Genomic DNA, 26,117 nt, shown 5'->3' on the forward strand with positions numbered 1-26,117 from the left:
TTCTTATTTTTTATAGTCCATGGAGTAGGAAGGAAAAAAATGTGAAACAGGTAATGCAAAGATAATGAAGATGTGAGCTCAAACTAACGACAATTTGGAATGCATCAAAATACTGAATGCATCTAATTTAAGGATGGTTATCAATCTCAAATATCAACAATTATTTTATTACAAATTACTTTTAACAGTTTTGCTGTATCTGTGAAAGTATTTTTCATATTAAAAATAAATCTTCAAACTATATTTACATGATTTAAAGAAGTCCATTAACTTAAATTAAAATGTATTTAAGGAAATCTGTTGGTTCTTACTGAACTCTTCATTCCTCCTCACTCCTGTTACAAAAGACAGAGATACTGACATCTAGTGGCAAATATCTAAGCAATTAATATATAAATTAATCCAAAGCAGAAAAGAATGATAAAGCTGGAAAATATCTGAGATGTTAAGTTATCAACGCTAGAAATACGAATCTCCTCTATGTGGTATTTTGAAAAACAAAACAACTCTCAAAAACAAATACACACAATGATTTATTTAGATGTTTCTTAACAACTTAGCACAGGAAATCTGTACAAATGAAACAAATAAATACAAGCTTTTCCCTTTTTCCCTTCCCCAAGCCACCACTTTAATAGTATGCATGATTTAAACTCAAACAGTGGAAGAGTGCAAATAATGGATATAATTCTTTTAATAGTCTAATTTCATTGATATTCTGATAATTATTGTAGGGGAAAATGCTACATTTGAAGAATGTTATCTTTTAAGGGTGGTGGTTGTGAATTGTGTGAGTTGCATAGCAGAACAAAACAAGAGACTAAAATGCCAGAGCTGAAAGTCATCTTATTACTAGTCACCTTCGTGGAAACCTCATCTTGGAAAGGAGAGGCCTGAAGCATAGAGGGGTTAAGTAATTTGTCTAAAAATCACAAAACTCTTAAATAGCAAAGATAGGACTACAACTATGGTGCTGGGATTCCTGTTCCAATAAGTGTTTTTTCCCAGTAGAACCAAGTTGCTTTTCTTAGAAGAATTCTAATCCAAAGCAGTACCAGTTCACACTTTAGCAATATCAAGTCGAATATCAGATTGATAAAAAGTTTCTCAGGAATGATGTAATTTTTACAAGTATTTAGTATTTTATACAATTTGTATTTTATATATTTATAGTTAACTAAAGAAAAATTGTGTTATATCCTTTTTTAAAAGGATCATTTAAAAAAATTAATCCCTCAAATATGTAAGTTCAAATTGTAGCTAGCCAAGTAAAGTAAGAACTGTACTGTGAAAATCATGTATGAATGTGTGTCCTCTGATCAAAGCTGAGGTAGGACTGTCACAGGGATTCCACAAAATTATAAGCCAGTTCTTTCCCAATAGGGGAGTAGAAGACATTCTCAGACATTATTTATGCCTTGGAGAAATACTTAATTTATCTTGGTGCTACAGTGGTGACTGGGATAAAGTGAAAAACAAATGATAACATAGTGCAAAAATAAGTCTGTCCACTCAAATCAGAGGGATTCCCTCCCCCCAGAAAAAAAAAACAAACACTATTATGTTCCAGATTATCATAATATTTTAGTTTTCAAATATGTACAATTTATAAAAATGACTTTAGTTGAGATATATCATACATATTATGGATGGTTGAACAAAATCAGCTTACTTGATCTTGGAATCCAAAATTCACAACTAATAAAGAAATTTTTTTTAATGGAAAAATACTATTTTAAATGTAATGTAAAAAAATTAATTTGTGAACAAAACAGACTATAAGTACTTTTCAGGAAGTTCAAGAAATAAAAAATACTTTTCAAAAAATAAAGGATGCCTGCTGATTTGTAAATAATCTAAAAAATTTTTTCCTTAAATCATAGCCTGAAGTGTGGCCATCACTATGCAAATTGAAGTGGGGATACTATAATTATTAAATGATTTCAGGTGAACATTTAAGAAAATTAAAACAAAAAAAAAATAGAGCTGGCAAATTGACATAAAAAAATATAATCTAGTATACTGGCACCAAGTATAAAAGTGTCAGTAAGAGGTCATTACAAGATCATGATCATCAGGGTAAATACTTTTAACAATTTTGACTTGTATAAAAATATAACCTACTACTTAAATTTATATAGGGACTTAATTCATATCACAAATACTGCTTTTAAATATGTAAGTACTATAATCTCTAATTACAGTAGTAACTGCTGGTGTTTGTTCACCTTAGATCATGAGCTGAATGACATGCTGTGCAGTTTTAATTAAAATGGGCTCTAGTTAAATTTTCCTAAGTGTAAATCATGCAATTATCTCTCACCAAAAGACAGAACCAATACAATTATCAATTCCCAACAGAGTCCAAAGCATCCTGGGCTATTTTCTGAGCAACTTCTTACAGCGTCCATGAATCAGCATTATTTTCTTGAAGAAGAGTAGAAGTGGTGAATGCAGTTGGATCAGTGGCATACCATGACTACTGAAATCAGTAACCATAGACATAGTTATTGGCCAAAATGTCTTCATTACCTGATGTAATTCAGATTGTAATTTCAGTCCGGTTTTATAATTAGGATTAGAAGGTACTACGCTTTCCTTTTGTGACAACTGGTCGTGCATATTCTACAAAATCATCTATAAGAACAGGCCAGGCTCCTAAAAAAAAAAAATGTTTTTAAAGAATGCTTCCACACAAGAAGTTTTATAGTTCTAATGTTTAAATATTAAGAACTGAAGGGATCATGCATTAATGAACCTTGTGATTCACAGAATCAACTAGTTAAGAAAGGCAGTGTGATTCACAGAAAGGTGATCTTAAAAGGAGCAAGACTCGGGTTCAAGTCCTGACTGACATATCTGACTATGTGACTTTAGAGAAATCACTTAACCTTTGAAATTAAGCTGCAGAGAAGGTGCTTGGTAGAAGGACTTTCCTTATCCAAGAGTTGCATGTATACATTTATAAAATCACAGTAACAGGCCCTCACCTATTGTATTTTTTTGAAAGACACCAGGCACAGAGAGAGGCACAAATGAAAATGAAATAGTAATGCGACACTCAGTAATGATTTGAATACTGTAGCATAAAACAATGTAAAAATAGATCTGTTCTCAGTTGCCTATAAAGTAAATTTAAATTTCTTAATTTGGCATTCTATACTAGTCTACTTTCCCAACTTCCTCTTCCATTACACTCCCCACCCCAAACTAGACTAGAAATCTGCCATAAAGAGTCACCCAGGTTATTCTGCCTCCACACCACTCTGCCATTTTATATAATTAGAGGATTTTAACATAAGAACAAACATTATTTTCTGAAAGGTAGACAGTTAAAGTGATTTATACAAAGGCTTCAGTGCACCTTTTAAAAAAGTAAGTACATATATTTATGGTAAAATGCATTCCTCACTTCTCTCCATATCAAAGCCCCATTCATCTAGATTATGTCTAATCTCATAATCCTTTATGTTTTTCTTTAATATAATATAAATGAGAATAAGGCATTTATTGCACACTCACACTGAATATTACTTGATAAAAGCTTGTTGGCATCCCACCTCTTTAGTGAAGCCTTTCCATACTTATCTGGTCCAAGCTGAATTCCACTAATCCTTCTGAACTGCAAAAGCACCTTGTTTTTTCACACCCATTTGCTGTAAAAAGCTGTCTGACAAGTTTTTTAGATTACCTTTTCTCCCTGAGGAGACTTCAAGTCACTAGAAAACAGGAACTATGACTTGTACTTTATTTTTTCCTATAGTTCCTATCTCATAGTAAAGGACTTAAATTTTGTTTGATTATACATATGCTTGATATATGTCATTATAGATGAATCAGAAAACAAGATCTTAAATATAAGTAGAGTGTGAGAAAAATCTTAAAATGTCCTATCAGAGTAGAATAACTTATCCTAAGAATGAATAATTATGTTAAAATATTTTTATTACTATTTCAGACATTAAATTTTAGACATATTTGGAGTGGCAGAGCATAAAGTTTTAAAGTTGAAAAAACTGATTTCACACTGGATTTATTAAATATTATTAGTATATCTCTGAAATCTCAATTTTTTTACCTTCTTCATCATAGTTAGACATATCATCGGCAATCATATTTCCAAAATCTAGTAGAAGGTTCCAAGTGTCCTTTGGGATTGATCTTTTGTGATGTTCCTAATGATAAAGATAAATAGTTATATTTAAGACGAATTATAGTTATTCCTATAAAGATAGTATGACAGGTTTTGCCATGAAAAAAGTTTTAATATAATTTCTAGAACTTGATAGTAGAATGTATTGATTTTAAAATTTTAATAAGGCAAAATTTTCAGTGGCCAAATCTATTGTTCATTTATAGATATTACTTTTTTACCTGCCAAACCAGAAAGGGATGACTTTTACTTCATCCTCTTGAGGTTCATCCCAAAACTAATCTAAGCCCTTGAAAAAAGAATGGTTAATTTATGTTCTGCCATTTTATATAATTAGAGGATCTTAACATAATAACAAAATTTATTTTCTGAAAGGTAGACAAAGTGATTTAAACAAAGGCTTCAGTGCACCTTTTAAAAAAGTAAACCAAAATAAGAGCAAGAAATTTATATTTTTCTAGGGTTTTGTTTAAAAGATTAGCCCTCTAAGAGACTTGTAATTTCTGTTCTGGGATTATGTTAGGAAATTTAAATTGCTTCTATCAGGTGAAGTAGTACTAGTCTTGGGTTTATAGTTTCTAGGGTATGGAGTTTATTGCATGATTGGCTTGGCTTTGCAGGTGGGCAAAATAAAAGCTCAGACTATTTACTGCATGATCCTGTAAATACATGATACTTATTCTTACATAAGAAACCAAAAGAGCTGCAGCTTAAATAACAAATGAATCTCCAATTACTAACTTTTGCATTTGTTTTGTTAGAAAAGATTAAAAAAAAAAAGATCAAGAATCAGAAAAAAAAAAAAAAAACCATGGACAAATTAAGTATTTTCTATACAAGTGTCAGTTGTTAACTATAATGGTTTAATCTAATTCTGGTTTTTCTTTTTCTGCATCAAGAAAGAAAATCAACTTTGTATCATTTATTTCATTTTCTAAGAGATAAAATTTGTCTCAGAAGCCTATGGTAAGTTGTAAAAACTCCTAAATTTTGTTTGCTTCTATTCAATTCAACATTTATTAAACACCTATGCAAGTCATGTTTCTCGTACAATCCCTCTTTCCAATTCACTCCCAAATCTCTCCTTCTCCTCTTTCTTTATTTATAAGAGTTTTCTTGCTTAAGGAAAAAAAGAGCTACTCTTGTTCCAAGACTCATTCAGGGACTACCTCTTTTAGGGAACCCTTCCTGATGACTCCCTCCTTCTATATTTCTAGGTGATTCTGGATTTCCTTTTGGTGCTAATAACATCTTACTTTGTATTGTTTATTACTGGACATATAGAATCTTCTTCATGATAATCTTGAGAGAATTTTTATCTTTTGTACCTTCATCATTGTGTACACTTCCTTGCACACAAAAGGGACTTAATACATGTTTGTGGAATGGAAACAATACTAGCAAGGTTGTTGAGTTTTTGTTAACTTAGCACAAGCCTTTGGCACAAACTATCTCTTTTAAAAGAAGACAATTCCTTTTGTCTCCCCTGATTATTTTAAAATATATTTGAACAAAACAACTTTTAAAATAGCAATATGCACTGATTTCCTTACAAAGAAATAATAAAGAGAGAGCTGCTCTTCAATTTTTAGTGAAAAAATGTTATAAAACTATTAAATTTTTTACAAAGACTACATGGTAATCATAAACAGAACTTTAATTTTACAAATAAAGATAAAAAGAATTCCTTTAATGGCTAACAGAAAACAAGTTTGTTTATTATAACATTATATATGCTATTATTATATTTAATAATAATATGTTGCATTTGAAATTTTGCAAAATACTTTATAAACAGTCTCATCTTTATCTTCATAAAAGTTCTTCAAAGTAGGTGCTATTATTATCATTCCAATTTTATAGATGAGGAAACTCAAGTCAACAGAGATTAAATGATTTACCCATGGCCACACAGTTAGGTGTCTGAGGTAAAATTTGAACTCAGTTCTTCCTAATTCCAGGCCCAGTGTTTTACACTGTGCTATCTGACTTAATAGAATAAAAACTTCAACATATAAGAACTAAGAAAAAGTGTAACCAAAAACACATTTTACTAAAAAATTTCTAAATACTAAAAGAAAGTGAGAAAATTAAGCCTCAGAAGGTACTTAAAACAAATCCTAGTAATGGAAGGGTCAGCTAAAGATGGAGGGTCTGCTAGGCAAGCTCTGGATTAGAACAACTCCCGTGTATTTGTCCTACATCCTCTTTCTCTTATAATCAGCTTAAACTCAGATGTGCCCCAACTCTGCTAAGATGTATGATTTTTTTTTTCGAGACAATGGATTTTCAAATATGTATTGGAACACTCTATGGTTTCTAATTCCAAGTTTGAAGCTGCCAAAAAGATTAGACAACTGCTTTTAGAGGAAAGCACCATCCTTATAATCTACAGACCCTGATTGCTATTGAGCATTTGCAGATATGAATGGGGTTGGAGGGAAGGGAGGAGATACTTACCAATAAAAACTTATTCCAAAGATCTAAAAATTTAAACCTTCCAGATAAGACTAAATTCCAGTAAGCAACAGCCATTTCTAAATCTGAAAAAAACAAAAACAAAAAAAACAGTTAAGACAAACTTCCTGAATTCAAAATTGTATAGAACACTAAAATTACCTTATTGTTACAACCATAAGAAGTTTATTTTATAAACATTCCATATTCATTTATCTGGCTGAGAGATGCCTATAAGTGGCTTTAAATTATGCATAATTAGTATTTTAATTTCAGGAATCTCTTTTTAAAGGAGATGAATCTTTTACAAAATGTTTACAATTACACAAAAAACAAAATATTTATAAGTCTCATTTACATTTAGCAAAGTTTTCTTTGTGCTGGGCATACTTATATTGATATTTGATAATATTCACATGCATATAATTTGTAAATCATAGTTTTTTTCCTAAAGAATTCAAATGCTATTTTCTAAACAGATTGTAATAAAGGGGAACCATAAGAGCAAGGCTGTAAAATGAATAGTCCTCACTGTTAAGAGGAATACTTTAGAAATTGTGGAAGACAGATCTGACATTTTCCCCCTAGATAGAAATGCAGGCTAGAGAGGCAACAGTGACTCAATAGGCCTGATCCTATTGTAGACTGGCATGGACACTTTGACCTGCTCCATTTCTGACTCAGAATGAGGGGTTTACTCCTTCTAAGGCAGTCTGATGCCTCCCCCCATTCCCAATGGCTCACTATTCTAGTGCAAGACTTAAGAGCAGACACTGATCAGTCCTAGTCCTAATGCAGCTCAAAACTCCTTAATATTCAAGCCATTCATCTGTGTCAGTATCCCCAGTAGCAGAGATTATAGATATGTCCTATCATACTTAGCTGTTGGACTGAGATTTCAAAAAATTGTATCTTTACATGGGAGATACAGGCTGAATCTTTTAAGTGCCTTAGATTATTCCTAAATCATGATATTCTGAAATAATTTACCCCTCACTCATGAGTATTTTAATTTTCGGTCTCACTATGAAATTTTAACTAAAACATATGATTGGCTACCACCTTCAAATTCTGATGTTTCAACTCTCTAGCCACTAAAAAAAAGAAGGGTCGATTATATTATCCCTTGATCTTAAATTCCCAGGCCTTGGAGTTTTCACCTGGAAGAAACAATTAAAATCAAAGTTAACCAACTGACAAGGACAGAACTGCTCTCTCAACCTTACCTATAAGACCTGTAGTACAATGCTAAGTAGATGCTTAGTCTTGAACTGCTCCTAAGTCTACATTGCTTATCACTTAGGAAGAACATTAAATGAAATCTACATTCAACTCTCCCAGCTGGAATGATCATAATGATATAAAGCACACATAGAGAGAAATGGAGGTTTACCTAGGGGGAAAAAGAAAAAAATAAAATTTCATGAAAAATGATGTTTAATTTGGATAGTTTCTGGTCATTTTAATCCGTCACTGGATTAAAGGCCCTTGGAAGGAAATTGGTTTCTATGTTTGTATTACCAGAGGTTTGCAAAAGCAAATTTAACTTCAGTGTGTGTGCGTGCGTGTGTGTGTGTGTGTGTGTGTGTGTGTGTGTATGTAAAAGAACAAAGAGTATGTAAAAGTAGATTCACATGAAAACCATTATTATGTTTCTAGGATGGGCAATAAATAAAGTTGTCTTAAGCAAAAAAAAAAGATGCAATAGGAAAGTGAAAAGGAACAATAAATCATATCATTATTTAATAAACCAGGGGATTCATAGGATAAAATAGATGTTTGGAGCAGCTATATCTAAAGATTACAATATGAGATAGGAAAATACCCTTTAAACGAATCTGCTGGTTTATTAGCTTTATGTTAGTCATCTTAATATTTCAGGCAAAGAAGATAAAGTGCTCATCTTCAAAATATTATCTTAGCGGAGCAACAATAGCAGTTGTTATGATCAAGGATTCATCAAATCCTCTCTTCCAAGTTTTCTCAAAATATAGTGATTTCAGGCTCAGATTCTTACAAAATTAAACAAAAAGGAAGTAAACTTGTTTAAATCATTTTATTAAGTTCATACACAATCATGTACAGACAAAAAATATAAAACATTATACCACAGGTAAACTTATAAAGAAAATAAGGAAGCCGATGATAAATGTACAAAGTAATATGGTGGTCTTTTTTTTTCTAGTACTGTCCACATTTTGTTCACATTTTTAGAAAAAGATATTAGGTCTTTTTAAATATCAATTATGGTAGTAGAGGTTCTTTGATTTTTTTGTGTCACAGACCCCTTTGGCAGTCCAGTGAAGCCCAGAGATCTCTTTCTTAAAAATAAAAATTTTAAATGTATAAAACAAACTACACAGAATTCCAAAGGAAAACAGTAATATCAAAATACAGTTACAATAACATAAAATAGATTCATAGGCCCAATATTAAGAACTTTTTACATTATAATACTTTTATGTCCATGATAATATTCCTCTAATTTTATCAAAAGATGATATTCTAAATAATGTTTCTGGGAAGTTATATATATCATAAGTATATCTGTTTGCTTGTTTTTTGCAATTGTGTAATAATCATTCTTCAAATATTTTAGGGAAAAAAAACATTCTATAGGGACACGCTGTTGGAAGCATGGAGAATAATTCAGAAAAAAAAAAAAATCAGATTCAAATTCTGGTTCTGATCCTTCTGAGTGATGTGTGACCTCAGACAAGTCAAGTCATTTCCATGAATCTCAGTTTCCTTATCATAAAATAAGGAAGTTGGATTCAATGATGGTCATGTTCAATTTTAAGTCTATGATCTTAGATATTGTTTTCTTTCTTTTTTTTATTTAAAAAAACTTCAAAAATATCAAATGACAATTATTTTAAAAAGATATTGTACAGGGGCAGCTAGGGGGCACAGTGGATAGAGCACCAGCCCTGAAGTCAGGAAGATTTGAGTTCAAATCTGGCCTCAAACACTTAATACTTCCTAACTGTATGACCTTGGGCATGTCATTTAACCCCAATTGCTTCAGCAAAAAAAAAAAAAAAAAAAGATATTGTATTTTATTAGTTTTTAATTTTTATTTTTCATTCTTCATTCAGATGATAAAATGAATGTTTAATCTTGGTGTCCTCAACAATTAGTTCAATGCCAGGCTACAGTAAGTACTTAATAAATATTTGTTGAACTGAACGGAATTCTAGCAAGGTATTAATTCATTGTTTAAAGACATTCTGGGTTTTTCTTTAATAAAGAAACTTAAGTATCTTTGGAATTCTGATTGAAAGATTTTTTTAAAAAATCAAATATATTGATGAACCTATTTGAAGATATTGAATGTATCCTCAAATGTATCTGAGTAAATATAATTCTTTTTATTAACTGCCAGAAAATATGCCAAATTTTTTTCTGAACAATCCCTTCCTTGAGCAGTCCTTAAAATTTCTCCTCCTTTCCACATAAGTCACAATGTGGAAGACAACTGAGAATTGGCTACATAAAGTACATAGGTGTTATGTGGGAAGAAAAACAACATTGTTTAGATATGATATAATAAATACTTTCTGCCTAATAAGACATGATGAACTCAAGGCTTCTAGTAGGATTTTGAAGGCTAGAACACAGTAATAAAAAGGATGAAAGATTTATAATAAACAAATGATCAACAATTTAAGTGCAATATAAAAGAAAGGATTCCAAAGTCATTTTCAACGTCTGTAAAATATTTTCTTACCTAAAATGAAAGTTTAATTGGCAGAAGATTATTAATCACTAATAAGCTGATTCCAATGGTAGGCTAATTTCAGTGAAGCTCATTTAATATCCTGATTTGTATCACTGTTTTCATCTGATGACAATGGAATAAAATAATTTTTTGAAGGAAAAAAAATAGGGAATCCACATACCTACTTAAAGAATTTCAAAAGAATCCTAGGTTTTGTAACCTTTCCATGTAATCACCTTTAGTAAGAAAATTAACTCTCAGAAGATTGGGATGGAATGTCCATGACTGCAAATATTTAAGATTAGAGAATGCTAACAAAATTTATTACACTTCTCCATTTCAAGTAATGTTAGGCACTGAATCAATAAAAGTTGTCACAGAAATTACTTGAAAGTAATGAAGCATAAATGAGTTTTTTCATAAAGGAAGCTATCTCTAAATCAAATTTTACTATGTGATTATTTTGCGATGTAATTCATGCATTCTCCATGAAACTACATTAAACTAATAAATTTTAAAATCATTTTATATTATAATTTTAAATGAAATCTTTGATATTATATCAAATAATACACTGATTTTTCCTTTGAATTTTATCTAATTTTTATATATCCATTTACTAGTACTATAAAATGGTTTAAAAAGCACTTATAAAATGAAGATTTAACAAAATATCTTTTAACCAAAAAATATTTCAATTTCACTTAGTCATCAACTTACAATTCATTTTTATGACAGAAATTTCTCAAGAATGTTCATGAAGAAGAAAACAAAAAATTTTGTTATTTAAAATTAAGTATACTATTAATATCTTAACATCTTAGGCATCAACTTCTAAACATTTACTGGGAATACTTAATATAAACAACATAACAAATACAACAAAAACAACAAAAACAAACAACTTAATACAAACAATATAAACAAATTGAGAATACTTAAAATCAAACCAGCAAAACTACAGTGAAATGTTACTAAAAGACAAACCAATAAAATAATTAAGTTCAAGGGTAAAATATAGCCTTTTAATTCATATAACTCTATTTTGTCACTGTTATTACTAGACACAACTATATCTGCTTTCTTCCTCCCCTCTAATATTAAGGCCCTTCTGTCCACTTAGTTCACAACTATTGATGCATCAACCAATTTCCTCCTATATGCAGCTCTTCCCCATTTGTCTTTCTCCATTCTTTTCCATTTTCCCACCCTTATTCTTCCTTCCTTGCCTTTTTAAACGTAAGGCTTACTAAGGTAATTCAAGGTTTGGTTTTAAGAAGTTGCAGACTCATTGATTTCCTTTCTTCAAAAGCAAGTTGGAACCAAAACAGATAAAATGTCCATATCCTAATCATTATCTGACCCATTTGTGCAAGCAGCAAATTTCTAAGTTCCAAAGTCGAGTCTATATTTGGGATGAAATTTTATATTATAAAGAATACAGTGTTTTATATTCAATAAGATTACTGACAATGCCAGAAGATTATAAAATGATAGCTTAATATTTTTGGTTACTCATCATGATTGCATTGTCTGTTTTTTCCACTTCCCCTCAAGCACTTAGGACCCACAGTGTTTTGCAAATACTTTTTAAACATATTGTTAATATGTTTAACACTGCATTATGAATATTTCACATTATTTTTAAACTTCTAAAAGTTTATCACAACATGAAACCAATAGTTTTATTAGAGTTTTTAGTTATTTGCATACAACTTATGCTCTCCAAGAGGCTCTGATACAATATACTTCTAGTAATTCGCCACGGAATTAAACTTTGGGCTCAATGATCTGAAGCTCTGTTTAATCTATGATATTTAAAGTCCTGTCTAGCTTTAAGACTATGCTTCCTGCCATTAGTAGAAGGAACACAACTGGATGAAGGAATGAAAGAGCAATAGGTGCCAGGCCTCATTTTGTGCCCCACAAGTGGACAGTCACAGCTCCCTTAGCTCAACTTTCTGAGGGCATCCCCACTTAGAACTAGCAGATGGGAAGGAAAGTTGAGACCTAAACCTCCATCAAGGGCACATTTTTTCCCCCAGTTCCATTCAAAACAACAAACTTTTTTTTACAGGTTTTTAACATTTTTGAATTCTAGGTTCTTTCCCTTATTTTCACCCATAATTAAGAAACCACTTGGGAAGTTATGTAAAACATTTCCATAAAAGTCAAGCTTTGGGGGAAAAAACCCATAAATCCCCTACCCTAATTAAGATTTTTAAATTTTAAGAAAAATTAAGTTAAAAAAAAAGAGAATGCTTCAATCTGTTTTCAGACACAATCAGTTCCTTCTATGGATATGGATAAGATTTTTCATTAGTCCTTCAGAGAAGTTGTGGATGATTGTACTGTTAGGAATAGCAAAATCATTCATAGCTGGTTATCCTAGAATATTGCTATTAATTTGTATATAGTACATTTCACTTTGCTTGAGTTCATGGAGGACTTTCCAGGGTTTTTTTTCCCTGATAACATCCTGCTTATCATTTCCGATGAACAATAATATTCCATCATAAACACATATGACAGTTTATTGAGCCATTCCTCAACTGATGGGCATCCCCTCGATTCCCAATTTTTTTAAGGAAATATTTTTGGAATATGACTGATTAGTTTACATTGTAGTCTCATTCTGTTGCCTCATCATAGTGTAGTAAGAATCTTCAGTTCTTAAGGATTAGGCCAATGGATCAAAAGCTCTGAAGATTCTACCCAAGGACAAAAATAGATCTCACAGAAAACTGCTCATCTGTCACTAGCAATCTAGCTAAAATCAGAGACTCCTCTCTGATTTGACTAACAGAAGAGGATTTCCCCTCCCAACTACATAAAGCACAGAATTATGCATTTAGGTCTAGAAAGGTCCACAGAAGTCATAAAAGTTCAATCTCTTTTTGCAGAGAAGAAAATAGACAATACATACTAAGCTGCAGTCAAGTTGTAACGTATACTGGTTGAGGAAGTACCCTCAATGAAATAAAAATATCTTTTTAGGGTTACAATACAACTGATGGGAGACAGTGTGGCAGTATAAGTGATCTAGGCCTATGGGAACCAGGATTCTAAAATCCAGTTTAGTACTAACTATAGTTATATTAATTACCAAAAAACAATCTTTCTGGGCCTGTACTCTCAGCTATAAAAATGAGGTTTATCATACTAGATTTTTCCCTTATTCTGCTGCTATGCGTTTATTTAAGTTTTTAAATTATTTAATCATAATTCTGAACTGGCCTATTGTCTTGAAGGAAGAAGTGAGGGAAGGTTAGGAAACATGAACAGGAACTTAAGTTAGGACAGTGATCATAGTCAGTAACTGAAAGCTGAGTTGCAGTGAATCACATGACCCAAAGGAGACTGTCCTTTGAGTTCAACCTATAAGAGCAATTATTCTATAGAAAGACCACCTTGTAGTACAGAGTCAGAACACAAGCAGGAAGAGATCTTGTACCGAGGAGGAATTTGGGAGGAGCCAGGCTCAGGCAGAGGGTGGAAGAAGTCAATTCTTAAATTGGTTAAGGGATCCAATATAAGCTGAAATCTTGAAATGGAAGAGCCAATTTCACCCCCACTCCCTCCACCCAAGGGCAGCCATCTGATACTATCTTGATAGGATAGAAAAAATGCAAGTAAAGGGCTAGAGGGGAAGAAGAAGAACCAGATAATATGACTAGATAATAAAACTCTCTAGAGATGGAGGAGAGAGACTAAGGTCTGAAGCTCCAGTGCAGCTAACTATAGAGGCCCCATAATGTTATTTTGTGGTTTTCTAAGTCAATATGTTGCCCTTAGGAATTTACTTCCATTTGAGTGTGACACCACTGATCTATGGCTCTGAGAGTTGTTCTTAAGTATAGATTTAGAACTGGAAGGAAAATTTAAAAATAAGTTATTTTAACAATCTCATTTTAAAGATGAAGAAACTGAGAGGGAAGCAAAGGGAGGTTAAGTGAACTGCTCAAAATGGCATGGATTATAAGTGGTAGAATTGAATTTTGAACCCAGATTCTTTGATTTCCGATTCAGCACTTCTCCTATTGCACAAATATAACCACAAGTTTATATTTTTCATAGAGGCAACTAATTTAGAGAGAGTTGCTTAAAAATACAAATGCATGTTACTGTATTGGGATGAAATGTCTTCAGTTTATGCTAATATATGTCTTTCCCTTTCAAAGAGATTTTTTTGGCGTATAGCTTAAAATTTGGAGTGGATCTTAACAATTAATTGGATAGGGAAATAGGATAACATGCTACAGCTGAGTCAAGTAAAATAAATTACTTTTGGGCCAAGTACTCATAAAAAAGTAGATCTTACAGTGTCAAAAAAAATTTTGAGAGAAAAATTAGGGGAGGGGGGCAGTATTAAGGCCCTGAAACAAAAACTGGATGACAGTTCCAAGGGAGAGGCAGAGCAACCAGCAACCAGCTACCAGGGTCCTGGGGTAGGTTAATTTAATCCTTCTATTCTTCTGTACAGATATGTTATTACAATATTTTAAAATAGAATTGTTATTCAATGTTTCATATCATCTCCATAGGAATGAAAAACTCCTGTAAGTCAAATTATTCCTCATGAACAGACATTACAAGAACAAATCCAACAAGCTCCAGTTGCAGTTTTTGCAGTCCTTTACAGCCACCTTGACTCCTCTAATTTTTCTGGAATATGCACTTTTTGTGGTCTTTTTATTCCTCTCTGGGTGATATACTGACATTCCTTCTGTGTGTGTGTGAGATACACATATGTACATAATCTGATTGATAGGCTATGAAGACACCTAGAGAAACATATCCATGGTCAAGAAGGCTAGCATTCAAATCCTTTCTTCATCTAAGTTATAATTTAATTGAGGTAGACACAGAAGAGGGGAGAGGAACCAATTTTGACTCCAGTTTTTTCTTCTTATTTCCAAAGAATAGCATTCTTTCCAGTACTGACAGTGAGCTATAATTCCCTTTTGTTTCTATAGCTTCTTGTTAAAATAACCAGGTCACCCTTTGAAGTCCAGCCAAGTGAAATACTAATAATTTTCTTCATGAAGAAAATATGGCATAATCTTCTTCCATTAAGGGTCCCAAGAATATGTTTATGTGACCTCAGCTGGTTTTCAAGAACTCTAATGAAGAAGAATACTATGCTGTTAAAACTTTTATAAATATGAAATCTGCAAGACCCCTTGCTTTTAGAACTAGCTGCTGTACTTTTAACATAATTCACATGACTCTCAGCTTTGCTCACCCGCTTTCCCTGGTTAGGGAAAAAGACATCCATACTTTCCTAATTGTTCTCCCACAGGAGTCAACGATACTTCCAGCTTTTCAAGTTTTAAGTGGACCGACTCAAGTGGTTTCCTTTAAAGGACCCTCTTGCTGTGGCCTGGCTGTGCTCCTGAGGTGTCAGGCACGAGATCTGCAAGGCAGTGGCATGCAGGGTAAAAAAAGCTCTTTGGGATATGACAGAGCAGCCTAAAGGAAACGGGAACGCTGATAACAGACTCACTGCAGTTCAAGAACATGAACAATTAAAAACCAAAAGAGCAATTCCAAAATATATGGATGAGAAACAAGAAAGAGAAAAGGAAGAAAAATGAAAATCACCTTTGAAGTAGTAATTAGGTAATCGGCAATTCTACATTTTTTAAATTGTGAGGCACTAAAAACGCCATTACATATTTATAGTTCTACTTAACCACAATGCAAAAGCAGAACATATATAGTATTTAAATGAAAATTCTGGGTAGAGGAAATGGAGAGTCTAAAATTGTCTGCATGGAAGTTATATTCTCTTCATTTTTCAAAACACAGTCTTATTTCTTCAAGTTTTATCAGCATCTTAGAAGTTATAAATGTTATAACTTTTTTCTAATTCAAAACACTTTTTTCTAATGTTTCTTATTATACTCTCTAACAAATCATAAACTGCTTTCAAATTTGTAAGTAGGATCTTATTGAGACAAAGTCATTGTAATTTTAGTTTAAAGGTATGGGTCAATGTGGATTGCTAGATATTTAAAAATATGCTAAACTGCCCTAATGTTTAGAAAAGGAAAAAAAAAACCTTTTAAAATGTCAATTCTTCAATGAATAATATTCATAGTCTTAAAGTTATCTCAACTACTAAGGCAAATATTTCCACAAAAAAATAGAAATACTGAACTGTAGCTTGATTTAGATTTAGGTTGACATATTGATTTCACATTAGAAAAGATAATATATCACTGTTACTGTTGATGTTAGCTTTATTAAAGTTATGGAGTTTAGCTAATCTCAATACTAGCCAAGACTAACTAAGAATTGACACTGTGAAAGAGGAAAATCAGTTTCAAACATAAGATAGATATTAAATGTTAACTGCTGACTTCTCTAATACTTTGGATGTAGTTAATATCAATATCAGGCTAATGTCAATATACCATGGTATGGTCATGTAAGGATATAGAAATGTTTTAAATTTATGTATAGCACAAAATATTTTACACAATACAACTTGTTCAAAGTTCTCCAAAACCTCTGAGAATACCTCAAATCAAAAGATAACAATTCACTCATAAAAGCACAAATTATCCCAGCTTAATATATCAAGTAAAATCTTAAAAGAAAAAAATGAAAATTCAGTGAAGTTTCTAATATTACTATCAGTGATACTAAAGGAACATTGACCATGGCCACTAAAATATCACTAGAAATCAGATATAGCATTATATACTTGGCATTTATTATACTCACCTAAACCTTTTTGTCCAGGGTTCTTAGCAAAGTTAAAGGTAAACTGATAAAAGTCTTTGAATTTTATTGCATCCTTTAGCTCTTGTTCTATTCGTGGTAAAAGAGCTTTTAATTTTTCTGTAGTATCACACCTATTGTAAAAAAGTTAATAAGTAAATATCCTTTTAATAGAAAGTTTTACAAAACACACATATTAATGGTGTTGTATAGTACTCAGTTTGGTTTAAAAAGTTACATTTAATAACATTTCTGATAAAATGTAATTTAGCTTCTTCCCCCCAAGATAATATCTAAGGACCTTTAAGCAGAAATCATAATGAAAAACAAAGAAATGAATTTTTTAACGAGTATAACAAAGAAAACTGCCATATTTAATATTTTACAACTTCAACTTATTGAGAAATAGTTTTTTAAAAATAAAAAAGAATTTTTAGGTAAGTCTTTGAAATTAGCATTGCCACTTTGAGGAATGTTTAAAAAATTCACAAATGAATGAAAAAGCATTGTATTAAGTACTCCTTATATATGTGTCAAACATTCACTAAGGTCTATTCAGAGCCTCATGGTCTCATTTCATACCTTATTTTTTTTTTTTTTTTGATAAACAATTCTAAAAACCTTTGTCTGCTGTTTTCTCAGACCATAAAATAATAGAAATAGCACAATAGAAGGGGGACAAATGCCTATTCTGTTCATCATATACCAATCCCAAAAGGTTGGAAAATATGTCAAAAAGTTTAATAAGATTTCCATCCAAAATGGATAATGCAATGTATTAATGCTTAAATGATTCAAGATCCATTAAATGAAAAAAAAAAATCACTTTATAGGAAATATTTCATTACAGAACAAAGTCTAAGAATTACTTTTCTAATAGTAGCCTCAGGGAGAGCTTTCCACAATAGCATGCTAAAAAAATACTAAAAATTTTTTCCAAAAAGTATCATTATGATTACAACCCACTTTTATAATGGATAGATCAGAAACTAATAATAGGATAGTTCTCCAGTAGGTCATTTTTGCTCTGTACCTAGATATTCATACTTTTCATAAATATAACATTGAGATTAAAAACTTTAAAAAGGATAGCAAGTGGCCCATCATAATAATTAATATTTCTTAAGCATCCACCAATAACATGGCGCATTATAGAACTAAAGAGTCACATTCCAAATACTTATGCTTTTTATGCTTTCCCTCTGTTTCAGGAGAATTTTTTTTATTTCAAAAGTTATAAAGCCTCCTTCTGTTGAACTAGGGTTCAAGGATTTCAAACCAATTTTCTTAAAACAATATTTTTCTTGTAAGAGGGTCAAAACTTATTCAAATAGGTTAGCATTTCCATTACCACAGATTACCATTATATATAGTCATATGTAATTTCACTTATTTTCATTAGTATCAAAAATCTGCCCAATTAAAAAAAGTTTGCCCAACAACATAGCAAAATCTTAAATTAATTATTAAATGAAAGAAATCCTTGTCCCCATCTTTATTACCCTGAAGTACTAAGAGATGCTTAGATTAAAGAAATGTAATTCAAGGATACAAAGTACCATTCTAGTGAATTGATTAGTGAAATGCATTTTTGTAAATTTTATCTCAATGTAAAATAATGCAATTTTAATAAGTAAGATAGGAGTGAATAGCAGAAAAAGAAAGTATTCAACAGTATTGGTTATAAGGATTCAAAATTAAGTAGAGATAAAAGTAGATGTGAATAAGTGATTTAAGCAGTGAAAGGCTGATATGAACAAAAAACTATATTGGGTTAGTGAAAAGAATTCAGGAGAGAGCAAGTTTTGAAACTCATTTCTAATTCTTACAAGCTATGGGACCATAGGAAAATCATTTCTCTGAACTTAGATTTCTGATCTATAAATGGCAATATATAGGTATCCACAGTATCTAACTCTCAGATTCTCATTTGAATTAATTTCTCTTTTTTTCTCTTTCACTATTTCTGAAGCAATTAGAATTAAATGACTTGGTCAGGGTCATACAGCTAATAAGTATCTGAGGCTGCATCTGAACTCAGGCTTTCCTAACTCCAGGGCCAGTACTCTATCTAGTTGCATCATCTAGTTGCCCCTCATTTGAATTATACTCTGTAAATTTTAGAAAACAATGCATTAATAATCAATGATTATTAATGAGAAAAAGCAAAGCTAATAGCTAGAAAGCTAGTCTTAGTCTGTAAGACCTTGCTAATATCAATCTAGCTTCTGCCACTGCAATTGGCCTGATCTTGGAAGTCATTTAATTGCTCCTCAAATAACTCTCTAAAACCATAAAAATCCTGATATGCCTTGGAAAAGGAAATTTCTCTTTATCAGGAATTCCCCATACCAATGAAGACACAAGTTCGGACCAAAGACAACCACCATCACCATCACCACCAAAAAAAAAAAAAAAAAAAAAAAAAAAAAGCCAAAAAAACCTGACATGTAAAATCATTAAGGTAGAAATGAAAAGGAAACCAATTAAATCACTTAAAAGAGATCAATAAAGGAAGACACAAAGAGACCCACAGGAATAATATAAGAACTTGATATCCCTGAGCTGGTTTAAAAAAAGTGGTGAAAATTATCTAATAATAAAACATAATTTTTTTAAAAAGATAGCAATTTTGCACTATAGAGGTCATTCATTTACTCACCCCAGCTCTGTCATGCCATCCATAAATTCCTTTTTACTGAATTCACATTGAGTGGCTGCCCTGAATTTCCAAGCTATGACAAGAACACTGATATGGGCAGGATCTAGGCCTAAATCATCACAAAATTGCTGAATTCCATCAATGCCAATTTTATTCTCATCTTGTGGATCTGTATTTAAAATTATAAAACAGAAGAATCATATTATCATAAACTCTGTTGTCATAAAAGAATAAACAGTCTATCAATACTTCTGAACCCCATAGCTAAAGGCATGGTTTGTCACATACAGGAAATGATGAACTTAGCAATGATGGTACATAAAAACAACTTTCACTTAATAAAATATTATCTACTGGTATAAATGAGTGGAATCCTTTTTAAAAAAATATTACAGTTGTTTTGAAGAACAAAAGAAGGAAATAAAACAAATTAATTTCTACATAATAAAAAAAAAAGAGAAAAGGTGGCAAAAAAGCTACCCTGCCAATAGGAAATAAGTACTAGTGATAAAGAATAATTAAAGAACATATTTGATATTCTAATTATTATTTCTATAACAGAGTAGAATTAAGAAAAATTCATTCAAATGCTACTGTACAAAATGCATTCTTCACTTAACTTTTATTTTTTCATAGGTTGAAACTTAATAATTCGAATAGTTATTTTTCTTCTTTCCAATTTGCAAATAAAATTAAAGATTAGTTTATTCATTCATTATATAAATATCAAAAATGAGTTTGGTTTTCTTGGCTTTAATGAAAAATAATGTTGCATAGTAATTACCACACAATATCAGTGAAAGCAGTTTGGCATGTACTGGACCAAATTAGGTTCAATTATCTTCATGAAATATGTTATTTATAACATAATCTGATATAATCATACAAGTTTATATTTCCACTAGTACCAGAAATTAAAAGCTGGCAGAAAAAAAATAATAGAAATTCACTGTCAACTATATAGAGAAAATAAAAATTCTTGGCAATATTTATGTGATTTAGTCATGACTAAGAAAATAATTTTCTAAAACTTATTCGTGTATATATTTGTTGTGCTGTAAGGCAGGGAGGAAATTTTACTTTGGCCATTTAATTATATTCCGGTTTACTTAAGTTATTACACCTGTTATTGCTGACAACATAAATTTAATTACTGTATTACAATTTCCTACATTAATCTTCCATATTCAAAAGAGCATGTTAATACAACTGTCCAAGATAAGCCAAACATACACATACACACACATGCACACACACAGAGTATATACACCTATAGATATATGTAAAGTCACCATAAACTGATTCATGATACCTTGACCTCACAAAAAACTATGTCTGACTTTGCATATCTTCAGAGTAATGAAAAAACTGGGCCAATGTTACCTAAGCAAAGAAATAATTTCTGAAAAATGGTGACTAACAATATTTGATGAAACTTAAAGGTGGTTTAATTTCAATAACATTTCTACCTAATTATGTTTTTTGATTTTTTTAGTATGAGACTCAATATTGGGAACATATACATATGTATAAAGATAAATACATTTACTTTATAAAACATTACATAATATTGAAGAGTAATACAAAATTACTAAGATATATTATTATTTGTTGGACTTCTACAATGTCTTCTGGTTTAAGATATTTAAAGGGGAGTTTAAATTAAAATGCTATTAAAATATAAAGACTTGTTATTTGTATTTATTTAAAAAAATTTGAAAATCCTATCAACTAGTCTTTTTAAAAATTATGTAAAAATAAGTGCAAAGACATTTTAAAATTATTTTTTAGAGCTTCTTTAAGTATAAATCTATGATTCTATCCCAGAACATTTTTAAACTAAGTTTTTGGGGTTGGGTTTTCTTTTTCTTTTTTTAGGATAATCAGGATAGTTAAGTAATGTAGTAGATAGAGCCTCAGACCTGAAGTCAGGAAGCCATGACTTCAAATATGGCTCCGGACACTTGACATTTATTAGTTGTACAAATTGGGCAAGTCAACTTAATCCCCAATTGCCTCAAAAGATAAAAAAATAAAGAAGCTACAAACATGCAATTCTTAGTATTTTTAACCATATGCAAAAGGGCTAAGCAAAATTATAGTAGTAAGAAAAGTATTTGCTCTAGTCTAAATGTAGTTATAATAATATAAACCAAAGTTGTTTGACTTTGGGAAATATAAGGTTATCCAAGAGAACAATTTACATGATAATAACAATGTGAAGAAAAACAATTTTGAAAGATTTGAGAACTCTGATTTAAAGACCAGTCACTACTTCAAAAGCCTGTTGATGATGGATGCTTTCTTCCTTCTGGCAGAGATGAAGTGGAGGACAGGTATGATTTGAGACATACATTTTCAGATATGGTTAATATGTTGATTTATTTTGCACTTGACTATACTAATCTATTACAAGAGAGTGCTTCTATTTGAGAATAGAAAAGTGTCTTTGGAGTTAGTGAACAGTGATAGAAAAAAAGGAACATACATAAAACATGAAGAGATATACTTCTGAAAGTAAATCAAAATAGGACACAAATAGGGCAATTTTAGTACTGCCATGTTTAAGATGCACTTTAAAAATTATGTAACAGTTTACAATTCCATATACAATTCTCTTTTATTCTTTGTATACTTAGCTGTTCATATTAAATGGTTTTTAAATAGAATTTAAAATAAATATTAAGAACAAATCCTCTCCAGTGAAATACATGGCAATAAAAACGAATAGAAATTTTACTTAATATTTTAGTCTTGGACTACCAATAAATCTTAGGATAGATATAGCAATATATATGGAAATCATGAAAATATGACAAAATCTTTCAAGCTATTAAAAACTACCACAAGAGAGAAGCATAGATATTATTGGGTAGAGAAAACTTTAAAGTCATTTTTAAACTATATAAAAAAGTAAGCAAATAAAAAAGTCAACTACAGGCTAATTACAATAACAAATCACTTCTTTTCAAAGTAGCTTTGTTCAAAGATTCAAACAATAGCTTGTATTAATGCTGAAGCCTCTTCTGACAAACAAAATGGAAACAATGTTGTATCCTTAATTTTGCATTAATCTTCTGATTCAAAAAAAAAAGCATCTTTAACAGGAACTGAAGGAAAAAAAAATCTTATGGTGACAAAATTATATCAAAGTCAAGATCAGAACAAAATTTATTTCAAATTTCATTATAATGGCTGTTTCAATTAACTCAACAGATCAATTCAAATCATGTAATACTGTTATGGGGAAGTTCAAATGAGATAGTATATTTAAAAACTCTTTATAAAACAAAGTGCTATGTAACTTTGTTGTTATTGTTGTTAATAATGATGATGATGATGATGATGATGATGATGACATACCTTATCATAACAGGCAGGAAAAAACCTTTCTACTTTGAATGATCTGTTTTAGTAGTTGACTGATTAATTAAATTGGGTTTTGAGAATTGCAAGTTCAAGAGATAATGGGAATAGAATCTTTAAAGAATTGTTTTTACATAGTTATTATACATTATATCCTAAAACATTTTATCCTAAAAACATATTTTAATGAGATGCTAAAAAGTTTTAGCAATGTTTATACAAATGTTTTAAAAAGCCATCCTTACCTTTATACCTGTTATACAATTGTTCTAACTTCTTTTTGTCTACTGAATTTTTCATGGATTCTTTGTAGTACAAGTCTGGGTTCTGGAAGTAGTTGTCAGTTGCCACTTCTAGTTTCCACTCATTCTGCATTAAACAGTATATAGCAGTCTTTTCACCAGCCTGGGTAAATGTCATAAACTGGCGGATCTTGTCCTTCTGAGATGATTTAAACTTATGCTTTGGGATGCAAAAGAAGCAGGAAAGCCAATGAAGCTAATCCAGAGGTTTGTTTCAGCATTCTATTACTAATGCCTATATTTTAAGTGGATTTATTTTTCTTGTATGGTGACTCAACTTTCACTTCAGAATTACAGGAAGACAAAGCCTTGTTCTTCATCAGTTAAAAAGACTGCACATTCTTCTGAAAATTGAAATGACAGCATCTATATAACGAATATGTAAAGTCTACCTCTTAAAATTATTTTTATCAATAATTTTATCAAAAAATTATCAATAATCAATTCTTTTATTTAATATATTTTGATCTTTACACATTTCATTTTAATTAAGCATAGTGACTTTAAAAACTCTTTAAAAAATTAAAAAAAAATAGACCTATTAGAAAACTGACATTCTTAAGTTAGTGCAGGTAAGTACAAATTTTCCCTAAAGAATAATATCAATCTTCTAGTTTAATAATATTATTGAAGTTTCTTAGTCTAAAAGTTTACTAATTGTTACAGCTGTCTTGAAAAGAAATTAAAGAAATTTAAAGCACAAAGGTATCTTTCAAAATAAGTTTTTAAAACAGAAATGTCTACTGAAAGTGAGCATAGAAGGAACTTATTCTATGGAAAGTTTAAAAAAAAAAAAAAAAAAAAACAACTAATCAAACAATAGAACCAAAACCCAGGGCCAGAGTAAACAAAAATGTTAAGTTCTTCAACTCCACAGAATTACATTAAAACAATATTAAGTATTCTTAGGTTTTTAATATAGTTAAGTTTACAACCACTTAAAATCATGCTGATATAGCATATTTAAAAGTAAGGGGGAAAATTAGCCATTGACCCCTAAAGTTCATTCAGTAATAACTGTTTGCTCAAGAACCTGGAATGAGATCACTGAATCTCTGCACTGCACTAGTGTAATGAATAAGTTTTAACTTGCTTCTTATAGATATTTCCTCTAGATTTTAAAAATATTAAGAAATGGAAAGTTAGATATTAGCTAATATAATTATGATCTAAAAAGTAGACATTTAAAAACATTTTTAAAAATTAAGAGCAGCCCATTTCTCATAATAATGTTTTGCCACTACTTTTTTACACTTAGAATCAAAGAATTCTCTGCTACCTATCACCCCTATGGTCTTAATGAAATCATTTCACTTCTAAGCCTCAGTCACCCTCATCTCTAAAATGTGGAAGGTGGAGTAGATGACTGACCTTAAGGTTTCCCTTCCCTCTCTAAATCTGTGATCCTAAGATAGGAGAATCAGCACAAAATTCTTGAAAGAGTCAAGAGATTTGATCCTGAAAACAGAATTATATAACCTTGTCCATGCCACTTTTCTGTATATCAAAACTTTCCATTAAAAAAAATGCAAGAGGTTATCTGAGTATAAATACTTAAAATAATCTAAACCACTTAAATAAAATAGGATATCACTGATAATTCTTATTAATTACACAACTCAGCAAAATGAACTAAACTAAATAACAACAACTTGTTGGATTTTTCATTTAAAATGGATTTTCATTACTAGTCAAATGCATTGCCTCAAAAAAAACATGTGACCCAAAAGGATGTGTCATTATTTATTACTTTAAGATATTACAGGCACAAATCATTTAAAGCAAATTCTATTAATTAAAAAAATCCAATTTATAGATAAGATAAATGGAGAAAAATATGCTTTACTTTTGTAAAGTTCACAAGATTTTAAAAAGTAGCCTTTTGTTCTACAATGATCTGATTTAAAATGACATCTATTTGCAATAAATGAGGTACACACTAATTAAAATCCTAGTGTGCAGTCTTTGGAAACGGGAAGATTTAATGCCATTTAAATCACTTTTCTTCCCCATGGCAATTTATCTAGTCTTTTCAGTTAAATTTTTGTTCAGAAAATGTAATAAAATTACTATTTTTTGGTACCACAGCTTCTTTTCTTTTTAATCAAACAGGTTCCAAATTTTCCCCATTCCTCTAGACCATAGATTTAACGAATTTGGAGTGTGGAAACAAGGATTAGTCAAGAGGCAAAGGATTTTTTTCTTTCTATTTTTTTGGATAGTACTTTAAAGGTCTAAGGCCTGTATAAATTCTAAAAGGTTCCAATTGCAGTTTAAAAAAAAGTATCTAAATGGACTAACAAAAAGTCAAGTTATGCCCTACTATACACTATATGGGGGGAAGGGAGAGAGAAAGAGAGCAAAATTAAACAGATGCAATACAATTTACAACTGGGGAGGGTGAGCACCACTAGATACTTAGGCAAACACACACACACATACGTATTTTATTTATTCACACATATTGACATGTAGTATACATATATACTCTCTCTTTCACAATTTTCTTCACTCCTCTCCCTTAAAAGTATATTTTAATACACACATACTTGCACACACAAGCTACAAGGCAGCAACCTCCTGGGTCCTCTCACCTCAGCGCCAAGTACAACCCACTAAGAGTACGAATTGGAGAATTAGCAAAGCCCCGGGCACTTCAAATTTGTCCGAAAGGCTCCGATCCTCGTCCCCCCTCCCGCCCCCCCAACTCTGAGAGAAAAGAGACCC

At 30.9% G+C, this 26,117-nt stretch overlaps 1 protein-coding gene across 3 annotated transcripts in view; it reads right to left on the reverse strand.

Moving 5' to 3' along the window:
* Positions 1 to 520: 520 nt before the first annotated feature.
* Positions 521 to 26,117, reverse strand: part of DCUN1D2 (defective in cullin neddylation 1 domain containing 2) — a 29,289-nt gene continuing 3,692 nt past the window's right edge. The window contains exons 1-7 of one of the 3 annotated variants that reach the window (XM_051984247.1): positions 25,985 to 26,073; positions 23,334 to 23,550; positions 19,723 to 19,891; positions 17,064 to 17,194; positions 6,614 to 6,696; positions 4,079 to 4,175; positions 521 to 2,658 (exon numbers count right to left, since the gene is read on the reverse strand). In XM_051984247.1, coding sequence (XP_051840207.1) covers positions 2,579 to 2,658; positions 4,079 to 4,175; positions 6,614 to 6,696; positions 17,064 to 17,194; positions 19,723 to 19,891; positions 23,334 to 23,508 — 735 coding nt within the window. In that variant the 5' untranslated portion in view covers positions 23,509 to 23,550; positions 25,985 to 26,073 and the 3' untranslated portion in view covers positions 521 to 2,578. Of the gene's footprint in view, positions 2,659 to 4,078; positions 4,176 to 6,613; positions 6,697 to 17,063; positions 17,195 to 19,722; positions 19,892 to 23,333; positions 23,735 to 25,984; positions 26,074 to 26,117 lie in introns of those variants that run through there. The other 2 variants (XM_051984244.1, XM_051984246.1) reach the window with 2 other exon arrangements.

This window comes from Antechinus flavipes, chromosome 3, assembly GCF_016432865.1.
Source record: "Antechinus flavipes isolate AdamAnt ecotype Samford, QLD, Australia chromosome 3, AdamAnt_v2, whole genome shotgun sequence".
Lineage (NCBI taxonomy): Eukaryota > Metazoa > Chordata > Mammalia > Dasyuromorphia > Dasyuridae > Antechinus > Antechinus flavipes.